This window comes from Xiphophorus hellerii, chromosome 6 (genome assembly GCF_003331165.1).
Source record: "Xiphophorus hellerii strain 12219 chromosome 6, Xiphophorus_hellerii-4.1, whole genome shotgun sequence".
Lineage (NCBI taxonomy): Eukaryota > Metazoa > Chordata > Actinopteri > Cyprinodontiformes > Poeciliidae > Xiphophorus > Xiphophorus hellerii.
The window spans coordinates 507,889-519,993 of record NC_045677.1 but is presented as its reverse complement, the minus strand read 5'-3'; the positions used below and the strand labels follow the sequence as shown (position 1 = coordinate 519,993).

General features: G+C 39.4%; 1 protein-coding gene across 2 annotated transcripts in view; it reads right to left on the bottom strand.

Moving 5' to 3' along the window:
• Positions 1–12,105, bottom strand: part of LOC116721488 (xenotropic and polytropic retrovirus receptor 1 homolog) — a 52,254-nt gene that overhangs the window by 27,249 nt on the left and 12,900 nt on the right. For both annotated transcript variants that reach the window (XM_032565249.1, XM_032565248.1), the window contains exon 2: positions 2,008–2,059. In XM_032565249.1, the coding sequence (XP_032421140.1) occupies positions 2,008–2,059 (52 nt within the window). The remainder of the gene's footprint in view (positions 1–2,007; positions 2,060–12,105) is intronic.

Genomic DNA, 12,105 nt, shown 5'->3' with positions numbered 1-12,105 from the left:
TTATGATTGGAGCATTGCAACAAAATTTCATTTAATATGTAAATTTTAAATGTACAGTTTAATGACAACAAAGTTTGTCTGCCTATGTATATGATGTAGATATTTGCTAAAAGCTGCATTCAATATTCTATCTATATTTAAAAATGTGACTTGGTTTTTTATCATTTTTAGCCAAAGTGACTAAAAACTAGGGCTGCACCGATTGCAGTTTTCTGGCCGATCGCTGATTACCAATCTTTTAAAAAGCCTAACTTACCAATTCTGATTTTGGCCGATGCCATTTTTTGTCTGAAAAGAAGGTTGCTGAATTGGCAACAATGGGATGACAAATGTGCAGACATAAGCTGGTCGGCCGGTTTGTCAGTCAAACCTCTCTCACGGGAGAAAAAAAAAAGCACCGTGTGTGATTCTTAGACCTTTGCCGATGTTGATAACATCAGTGGATAAGATCGGTCGATCACTGATGTCCCAAAATTAAGGAAATTGGCACCGATAAATCAGCTGGCCAATAAATCAGTGCACCCCTACTAAGAACCATTGTGGAAGGTCCAAACAGCCACTTCTGGGTCTGCAGGCACAGGGTGCAGCCCCAGCCTTCTATAGATGATTCTCTGCTTGCATGGGGAAAGATGTGGACATGCTGAAAACAAAATCATGGTTGCTAATGCAGAAAATGTGAAATAAAAAAAACTATGCACATCTTACATTAATAATTGTATATCACTCAGTTCTAAAATATATAGTCACAACCTAAATTAATAATGTAATGACTCATAATCAAGAAAATGACATTTTTGTCTTAAATGTCAAACTTTTAATTTCCCTTAATCCAGAAGACATTCCTCAGAAACAAAATATCTACAAGCATTCCCCAGTTTGTGAAAAGCTGAAAAAAACGGACAGCATCAGACATTTCACAGGTTCCTTTTAAATGAGTTCTAACCAAGTTAAACTGAAGATGTCTTTTAACATGTTTTTAGATAAACTTCAGCTAGATTATAACACTATGAAAGTTTCATGGTGCTTCCTTCAACTTATATATTTAGTTAAATATAGAAACTGCCTTCACTGGAATCTGAATCCACTGATTTCTTCTGTTCTTACATTTAAGCCTCACACCACTGCTATACTCTCTTTTCTCTTTGTATTTGGGCACAGCATAGATATACAATCTAAATTAAAGCTTAAACATGATATCTGAATGAAAGTAATATATAGGAAGCCTGAAAATAAGAAGGAAGTAATCGTTTCAGACACACACTCATGGTGTGTGGTCATGTCTAACAAAGGTGAGCTCATTTAACAACAAAAAGCCTGCTTTGTCAAATGAAGATACCAGTTAAAGGTGACATAGACATGCCATAATGAGAAGTATTATTTAGTACAAACAGGCCTGTAATTATCCCAAAAAAAAAGAGTCCCACTAACTGGTTAGTCCATGAAATGCTTCATTTAGATGATTCTATGGCTCCTGGTGGTGTAACTTTACAAGAAATGCATCATTACGGAATAACACAAGTTGAGGTAGTACATGTAAAAAAAATAATTAAAAAAACAAGTGAGAGAGAATGACACATTATAATACCAGGCACAGGGCTGTATTTTCTATGCCAGCCTTACTGCAGTCGATTAAAGGACACAACAGAATGCAGTGCTGTGTTTCCATAATGACCAACGGTGATGCTGCGGCTTAATTGTGAAGCACAGCCGAGGAGAATACAGCAGTGATTGTTAATGGAAATATTTGTATTTAACAGTGTCCTGTATTATATTTAATGAAACAATACCATTAATGTGCCAAATGAGACGTTTAATGTTTTGCACAAATGTTTAAGTACTTCTATAAGAGCCGTATGGGCTAGAAACTGGTTCTAATTAGACCCAAAATCACATCTGCAGGTTGGAGACTAAGATGTGAATGAAGGCGTTTGAGGTTATAATTATTCATACAATAACTATATATTAGGTAAGGGATATGATTAGTTGGACTGTGTGTGTCTGGAATACCTTCAACGGATGGAGCTTGGTCCTGTGCAGCATACAACATCTCCTTAAACGCCTGCAGACAAAACAAGAAAAAAAGAAACCAATAATGCACCATAAATGATTCTCTTCCTTAAGTTTTAGACTATGAAAAGGCATTTTAACTTATTCAAAAAGTATTTTATATGATAAAGTTATTCTTAATAAAATTGTCTTGCTGTAGATAGGAATGTCTTTCTTTTGTATATACTGTATATGTGTATGTGTATGTGTGTGTGTGTGGGCGGGGGTGGGCGTGCGTGTGTGTGTGTGTGTGTGTGTGTGTGTGTGTGTGTGTGTGTGGTGGTGGGGGGGGGTGCGTGAACGGATGTGTGTCCTAAGACAATTAGGGCTGAAACGATTTCTCGAGTGATTCGAGTACCTCAATTATTAAAATTCCTCGAGGAAAATTTATCTGCCTCGAAGCTTCGTTAAGTTATATTTTATTATTTAGCGCACCGTGTTCTGGCCGGGTTATTATTTGCGTTGCCCAGCGCTCTCACTTCCGCCTAAGTTGTTGACAAAAGCTAAGTGTTAGCAGCATAACGTCCAATTTTCAAGTTCAGCCTGGGAGGATTTTATTGATCCATGATAATGTCCAGGTTTTTGTCGTTTTTCGGGGGACCAATAAGCATCCTTAAAATGACTGGCACGATGCCTGGAGCTTTTCTCCTCCTGGAGCTGCTGCCTGGTGGCGGTTCAGAGAGAACAGCGGGGAAGAGCGCTGAAAGTGTATTTATACAGGTAAGCGGATATGAGCACTGCGGGCGGCTGTGCTTAGATGATTAACGTAAGTGTAGCTTTACGGACGAACTGGAAAAGTAATTTTATATCATCCCGGTCTCAACAAATGGGTGGCGGAAATCATCGTGATGGCACATAGCTGGTAGATGAGTTTCTGTGTGTGACGAATGCAGGAGTCAAATCCCCGTCGCTAACATGAACACAAAAGCTATAAATGTCTGGGCAAGATGAGAGTTCATCTATTATATTGACTGGAGATGAATACATAAACCAAAAGCTGGAGTATAGACATTTTTTGTAAGCCTATTTGTGAGCCTGCCTTTTTATTATTAAATTGAATATAATTTCAGATTTTTGTATTTTTTTTCTTCAGGTTAACGTAGAAAGTGAGCCATTATTGTTACAGGTTAATTTTCTAAACTAAAGAAAAGTTATTGTTAGGAAAACTAAAATGTGAAAAATTGGACTGATATTGATATGCAATAGTAATACTGCTGTTATGTTAGATTTACTGATGTTTTTTTAAATCCGATTACTCGATCAATCGTAAGAATAATCGATAGATTACTCGATTACTAAAATATTCGTTTAGAACAGCCCTAAAGACAACGCTCCAGGAGTCTGTTTCTACAGAGCAATGAAAGAAAAGAAAGAAAACAAAAAAATCAGAGAACCGAGAAACCATAGGGACAAACAACGTGTAATAATAACCACAACATCTCTATGAAAAGAACAGTGCTAGTTATTACAAGATGTATTTAGCGGCAACTGCAGCCCAACAGAGAGCATCTAAAAAGACTTGAATTTAAACACCTCTGTTTGTTTTTGTGCGCGTGCGTGTGTGTGTCTGTGGATGCATCCCCTTTATCTAATTCTGAAGTTCTCTTTTTAGCTTGAGCAACCTGTCTTCAATACAACTATGCATTTAGTAAGCATGTAGTTAGGGTTGGGGTTACCATTAGTGTTCAAATGCAATTGAAAAGGTGTCGAGTTGGTAGTAAGTGTGGATCGACACACCCCAGACAATGGAATGGTAGATGAAATTACCTTCTACATTTCTGTATTTTCTTGTGAATAGTAATAATATATATTTTTAAAAATGTAAAAATTGCAACATTTTTTTTTAATCAGTGTGTCAGAATCCTACTCATGCATTTCAGTTTTTCTGATTATGTCATTCTTGCTTTCACTGATTCCACATACAGTAGATGGAGCCACAGTTGATACTGATAGTTAGTCAATGTGTAATTTGTTGTGAATAGGGTGTGAAGAGAGCAGTCACTGAGTCGCAGTAAGCATGGAGAGAACAACAGGACAGCCACTGTCTTTTGTCCTCTCTTGGTTGATGGGCAGATAGTAGAGTGGTCAGTCAGTGTTTCAAAAAGTCAGACAGGCTGAAGACTACAACAAAGTCACTGTTCACCACTAGGTCAGCCAGATAAGTAGCCAAGCAGGACAAACATGCCTCTGTCCCCAGCAGTAAAGCAAGGAAGGCCATCATATAGCCCACATAGCAGGTCTCAAGTCAAGCTCACTCTCTTTCTTAGTAGAGGGAAACAGCAGAAGGCTTCAGGGGAATACATCGAGGGAGGAGGAAGTACTTTTCTTCATTAATGCGGACATGGGTACATGGGGCTGCAAAAGTCACTTCCAGATGGAAGTGGTAAGTTTAGGGTTCATTTCTACCCACTAAGGATCAGGATCAACATAAAGCTGTTCCTGGTGTATTCCTGAAGGAAAAGATGGAGGTGGGGCAGACAAAGAGGACATTTCAAACCAGGGCTGCACAATGTACCACAATCGCAAAGCCAGTGTGTTCAATTTTCACATCATAAAGGACTGCTTGGAGTCCCGATCTCTAAGGGGGACTCAGTTAACTCTAGTTTGAAACCAAATTTTTCAAACTAATGTAATATTCAGCCATCCATAAAGAGTCTTACGGCAGCAGATGAACCCAAAACGACTGGAATATATGGCAAATGATATGATCATCAAAATATTTAATATCGTCACCATAAGACTTTCTAGTGTCATGCAGCACCAACAATAAGAACAGAATAAAGCAATCTGAAGGAGAGTGTAATGTGTATGTGCGCCCTGCAAGCCTGCACACTGCCTAGACCTGATTAGGTCAATATCCTGATAAGCATATTTTTAGAAAAACTCCCTGTGATATATTGATTTTGCCATTCTTTAAATGCAAAAATTATTTGAAACTCCCAAGATTATAGAGCAGATGTCTGCATAACTGATATCTCCACTATAAGACAAGGTATTCTGTAGCTCCATGGTCTGATTTATTTTTGCAAACATCAATACAAATGTCAGAAAACATTAGTATGCATTAATAATAAGTATCACAAATCTAACTTAATATTTGAGGGTGGTGTTCTGATGTACTATTCGAAGTGTTAAACTCTTAAATCATTCACACTCCAGGCTCCTGTATCACACATCAGGAGAGTAGCGGTGCATCGCATCAATTAACATGAGTAAACCGTCGTATTAACATAAGATGTGTGGTGCTGAAGTGTGCTGAGACAGGAGCGTGCACTAGAGTCAAACCCTGGACAGATGTAGAATTATCATCGACATTTGGAACAAAGTCAAAGTGGATTGCTGGCCGTTGAGCACATTCTACGGGGTTGTTTGATAAATAACAATATGTGTGTGGGGAACAGGTGATATGATTAAAGAACATTTTCAAATCTAGCACCTTCTATAAATGAGATTCAAATCTCAAAAGGATAAACTCGTACATCTTTGCTAGCCAAAGTCTTACGCCTTCCGTGGTTTCTATGATTTTAAGTTCAAACATTTAACTGAAACTTAAAAAGGCATGAGCTGTTTTTCCATAGTAACAACTTCTACTCTGAAGAGTGTTGTTGCCATTGCAAACTACTTAGTTCCTTATGACAAATTTAATGTCTGAAAAATAAGATCCAACATCTGAGTTCCTAAAACTAAATATTTGTCTGTTCTAGGGGTGGATTTTAAAAGAAAATTAACAAAAAAAAATCAATTCATTAATTTGATCTTGTCAGTCACCACTAGCAAAGTTGAAGACAGATGTCAGGAATTATTTTGGAATTTAAAAACAGGCAGGCTGAAATGGACTAGATAAGAGCTGAACAGTATGTAAGATTTGCTATGTACAGGTTATATATAAATATATAAATATTGTAGAAACAACAGACGGCAATTTCTCAGGAGGTTGACTGGCTGGGACAGCTGACTTTTTTTTTTTTTTTTACCTCTGTTTATTGACTGGAAAGTAAGGTTGGGCAACAGGAAAAAATCATTGACCCTTGACAATAGCCTGAGCCCACAGAAAGACACCTTAAATCAGTCGTCCCCAAACCCCGGGCCACGTACAAATTGGTACCGGGTCGCACAAAAAATAATTAAATATTTCCGTTTTATGTATTTTTTGAGTCTGGGGGATCTTTTATTTTGACAATCCTTGAAACGGATTCTCTCAGTTACATCTTGCACACCAACATTGAGCCCACAAGCAGCAAAATGCAAGTACACCTCGCTGCAGCAAACAGAAAGGGGCGGGACAGACTACTGTCAGTCTCATACTCTATTTGGAAATGGGATCATTGCACTCCGGAAGTGAAGGGGGCGCCATTTCCTATATTATCCACGGCCTCCTGTTTTTATTTTCTTTTGAAATCTCTGATATCTTCACCTTTAGGAAGGAGTTTCACTCTCAGCATGTATTTGAACTTCTCTCTTTTATTTACTTCAGAACAGCTCACAGTTTTTAACAAATTCTGTAGCTTTCTGTGTACTTCTATATCTGCTTCTTAGTCGCATCTTTTCGGCCCTGCTACTGCCTCTAGTGGTGTGGGGGTGGTAACACAATTAATTTAATTACATTACTAAATCAGAATACCACAAAGTCTTTATTATTTGTTATTAATTCTGGCATTACTGGACCCGTAAAAGATAAATTCCCTCACAAAAAAACATACCTTTTCATTTCCTTAAGGAAGTAGAGCTAATTAAATGAGATAAACAAAACCTGAAAGTGATTCCAGTTTCACTTCAGGGCCAACCTGTTGAAACTGTGGCAAATTTTAAATTTATTGTGTCATTCCTTAAACTCTATCTTTTAAGAAGCTCTAGTGATCTTGTAACCCTCTACTTAACAACCTCTAGTTAGGTAGAGGTTGTTGAGTTAAAATGTTAAAACCTAACATTCTAACTAGAGTTTTAACTCAACTCAAGTTAAAACAACATCTTAAGTCAAGTTTTAACTTTTTATTTCCTCAGTTGTTTTTTTCACATGAGCTGCAGACCAACTGACAATCTTTTAAGAAAACTTTCAATGGCAGGTAAAACAGCAGGTAAATAGTGGTAAAACCAAAAACAACTCTGTCTCAACTGTTGGCTGAAAGAACATGAAAGACGGCAAGAAACATCCTTGTTTTTTGTCAGTTTGAACCTCTGAGCTCATGAAGGCGTTACTGTGTTCCTCTGGCAATTAAGAACATTTATTAGAAATCATTTATTCACAATAATTATTCTTAACCAAACTAAATTATAACATTTACCTAATTAAATGTCATTTAATTAGCTCTACATTCTTAAGGAAATGTAAAAAATATGGTGTTTTATAAGATAATTTAGCTTTTACGGTGCCAGAAATGCCAAAATTAATAGTAAATAATAAAAACTTTGTGGTATTCTGATTTAGTAATATAATTAGATTAGTTGTGCTACCACCCCCACACCACTAGAGGCAGTATCAAGCCCGAAAAGATGCGACTAAGGAACAGATTTAGAAGTACACCGAAAGCTACAGAATTTGTTAAAAACTGTGAGCTGCGCTGAAGTAAATAAAAGAGAGAAGTTCAAATACATGCTGAGAGTGAAAATCCTTCCTAAAGGTGAAGATATATCAGAGACTTCAAAAGAAAATAAAAACAGGAGGCCACGTTTAAAGGACCTATATAGGAAATGGCGCCCCCTACACTTCCGGAGTGCAATGGTCCCATTACCAAATAAGGTATGAGACTGACAGAGGTCCGTCCCGGCCCCTTTCTGTTTGCTGCAGCGAGGTCCTTCTCACAAAATGAGTAAGAAACAGATCAGATGTCTTTGTAACGTTTCTTTGCGAAGGGGAAAAGGCCCAGAGAAGAGACAGGAGGATGGATTTATCCCGGCAGGTGATTCCCACATTCCAAGCCAAAACACAACAATCAAAATGTTGTGTTTTGATTGTTGATTCTATGTTGCATTGTGTTTCTGTGTTTGATATGATGTAAAGCACTTTGAAATGCCTTGCTGCTGAAATGTGCTACACAAATAAAATTTGAAAATAAATTTGAGGGAATGAAGCCTTCAAACTGCTTTGCCAATTAAAGACCAAGCATCCTGTGCATAAGCAACACATCGAGTGTCGTCTCTCATCACTCCCAGATGGGACCGTCTCGTTGCAGAGAAACAAGCTCAGGGCTCCCATTAGTCGTTATAGTGAGTTAAAATTTTCACGAACGTAAAATGTTCGTTTTTGTTGCGTATCTGTGTTTTGAAGGGATATGTAAACATTACCATAGCGACCAGAGTCAGAGAGCATGGAGGAGTAGAGCTTGTGAGTCTTAGGTCTGGTTCACAAAGCACGATTTTAGAATTATCGGCCAATTTTCCAGACCTCTATTACCACACAGGAGCCGATAAAAGTCCAACAGGTTTGATCGGTTCGTGTGTCCAGCCACACGGCAGGAGCAACACACCACACACCAACCGATTCCACTCACGAACATCCCGATTCCAGAAGAAACTCCCAGAAAACCCAGACATACCACACATGAGTTTAGAATAATCAAACACGGATGACGATGTAGAAGCAGTAGTGATAGTTTGTGGACTCATTCTAAGCGATAAAAGACGAAACAAGAAGAAAAGGCATTTGATAAAAAACGGAGAGAGCAACCGCCCTATTTGCTGTACTGTGATATGGAGGTGAGTTATTTTTTGCGTAGTTAACATTTTTAATTGAATAAACATTCAGATGTTCACATGTTTATTCAGCACATGACATGTTTCCACATATCATCTCCGATGTCCACCGGACTCTCAGTTGTGCCATGTCAACTGTTACGGATTCCCCTCCGTTCTTACGTCATGGCGCTTTCTGACTGGCTACCTGTCACATTCTACAGGCTGCGTTCTCGCTCCCAGTCAGGGAAAACCCCACAGGCTGCGATGGACCTTACCAAGCTCCGCCCACAACCGACCCACATGATCGCAAGTCTCACAAACAAAGCCACGTGGCGCGTTGTTTCTATGTAAACATGACTCGATTAGTGCATCATTTCTACTGGATTTTCACAATATATCAGCTACTACAATGGACAGAGGAACTAACAAGTTCATGTCATCATCTGGGAGCAGGTTACTGGTTTCTCAGTCACAAGCTGGTTGCAAACCTGAGGCCAGCAGGTGTCAGTCAGTTATGGTAGATCTGAAATTTGGTTTGATGACCTCAATATGAGAAGCTACAGACTGATAGGAGGAACCAAAGAGCTCTGTAAAGGTAAAGGCAAATCTTCTGAAGTTGGGATATAATTAATTTAATTTCACATAATTACCACGGTAGAAGCCATTTGTTTGTTAAAATTTTATGAAATATATTTGTTCTATTTGATGTTTGTTGTGAATGACGTATACATTAGTCCAACGTTTAGAAACTACAGTGGCTGTAATGCGCCACAGCAAAGGGAAACAAAGGTAAAATAACCCGAACAGGTGATCAACTCAAAACCACTCGTACCTGTTTACTCTCTCTCTCTTTGTAGTTTAAGCACACCTGTTACCATGGCAACCGCCTGCCCCCCCCCCCCCCCCCCCCCGCAAGACGAGCAAAGATTATGTTAAAACATAACATTCAGTCCATTACGATATCAAGTTTCCAGGCTTGATATTTATTTCTCGATTATTAATCAGCGCTTCCCTGAACACAGCGATGGTTGATTGACTAGCTGTACTTGGTGCTAGAGTGGCTAACACGAGTAACAGTTTAGTCCAAAGCCTTTTCTGCTAAAATAAAATCTTTAGTGCACGTCAGTTACAGTACACATTGCATATTGATCTGTTTAGTTAATGTAAGACTGTGTAGCAGACAGGCTTCAAGGTGCAGAAGTTGTATCAGTACTGCCATTATGCTGTACTTAGCTAAAACGGGAAGCTTGTGTTTGTGAGACGGCCACGCGTGCGTGACCACGTAGAATGGGCATCAGCCAATGAAAAGCGGCCCCTGTGGTAAGGTCCACAGTCGGGCCAAGACAATCCAACATGTGGAATATTCCCGATTTTAGATCGGAGCGGTCCGACGTTCTACATAACACCCAATACACTGCAGGACTTTGTAAGATTGTCGTGATTTTATACAAAACTGAAAATAATCCAGTAATTGTTTAATTTTATGTTGGACTACTACCTTCAGTGCAGCCAAATGCTCGTTCCACATTGATCACATACAAACTAAGTCTAGGTGAAAAGGCTTGTAGAAGATCTGAATCAGTAGGTGAATCCTATAAAAGAAATCAATAAACTAAAAGTCTGCTCATTATATTATTTAAAATGTCCTAAACTTCTTCCATCCATCCATTTTCTTCCACTTATCCAGGATCGGATCACAGGGTCAGCAGCCTAAGAAGGGAGGCCCAGACTTCCCTCTCCCCAGCCACTTGTTCCAGCTTCTCCAGGGGAATCCCAAGGCGTTCCCAGGCCAGCCGAGAAACATCGTCCCTCCAGTGTGTCCTGTGTCTTCCCCGGGCCTCCACCCAGTGGGACGTGCCTGGAACGCCTCACAAGGGAGGTGTCCAGGAGGCATCCTAACCCTAAGATGCCCGAGCCACCTCAACTGGCTTCTCTCTATGTGAAGGAGCAGCGGCTCTACTCTGAGTCCTTCCTGGAGGACCGAGCTTCTCACCCTATCTCTAAGGGAAAGCCCAGACACCCTACAAAGAAAACCCATTTCGGCCATATTAAACTTCTTAAAAACTGATAAAAGTGTATGTAGCAGTAAAACAAAACAATTTTCCTTTTCAGGCAGGCAGTAATATTCTGAAATTTAAATAAAGTATTAACAGTACTCCAACAAAACAGAATGCAGTTTAAGTTCTAGATTATCTCGAGTGATCAGTAGTTAGATTTGCACCCAGAGTGACTCTCTCCCTGCAAGCACTAACTGGCTGTGTGTTGGTGTGTTTTGTATTGGGCCTGATGTCTAATCAATCAATCAAATTTTATTTGTATAGCACATTTCAGCAACAAGGCATTTCAAAGTGCTTTACATCATTACAAACACAGAAACACAAAATCATGCAACATAGAATCAACAAATAAAAACATTACATTAAGTCAAGAGCCATCATTAAATTCATAATTGATTATGTTTCTAATCCAACTCTAAACAGGTGGGTTTTTAGTCTAGATTTAAAGGAAGTCAGTGTTTCAGCTGTTTTACAGTTTTCTGGAAGTTTGTTCCAGATTTGTGGTGCATAGAAACTGAATGCTGCTTCTCAATGTTTGGTTCTGGTTCTGGGGATGCAGAGCAGAAGCAGAACCAGAACCAGAACCTGAGAGGTCTGGAAGGTTGATACAACAGCAGCAGATCTTTAATGTATTGTGGTACTGAGCCGTTCAGTGATTTATAAACTAACAGGATTTTAAAGTCTATTCTTTGAGTTACAGGGAGCCAGTGGAGGGACTGGAGAACTGGGTGATGTGCTCCATCTTCCTGGTTTTAGTGAGAACGTCAGCAGCAGCATTCTGGATCAGCTGCAGCTGGAGGATTGATTGACAGACCTGTGAAGATGCTGCTGAGGTAATCAATGTGACTAAAGATAAACACATAGATGTGTTTCTCTAGATCTTGCTGAGACATAAGTCCTCTAATCCTGGAAATGTTCTTCAGGTGATAGAAGGTCGACTTTGTAACTGTCTTTATGTGGCTCTGAAGGTTCAGGTCAGAGTCCATCACTACTCCCAGGTTTCGGGCCTGATCGCTGGTTTTAGTAAGCAGCACACCGGACAGTACATGCTTTCATTTCATTCGACAGTAACCTGTGGTGGCACAGTCCTTCATCCACCAGTCTTGCATTGTGCTGACATAAACACTAAAACCACAACCTTTGCAGCAAACCATAGAGGCATAGGCTTTCCCACAGTTTTTATTATGCCCACAGAATGCCTGTGTGTTTCATTGGGCTGGCTCAGCACATGCTAATATGCAAGTTTCCAAAACAAAGCACACATAGCTAAGCAGGAAGAAGGGCAGCGCTCGTTATCCCCACAGATTACCCTACTTCTTACCTTTCCCCC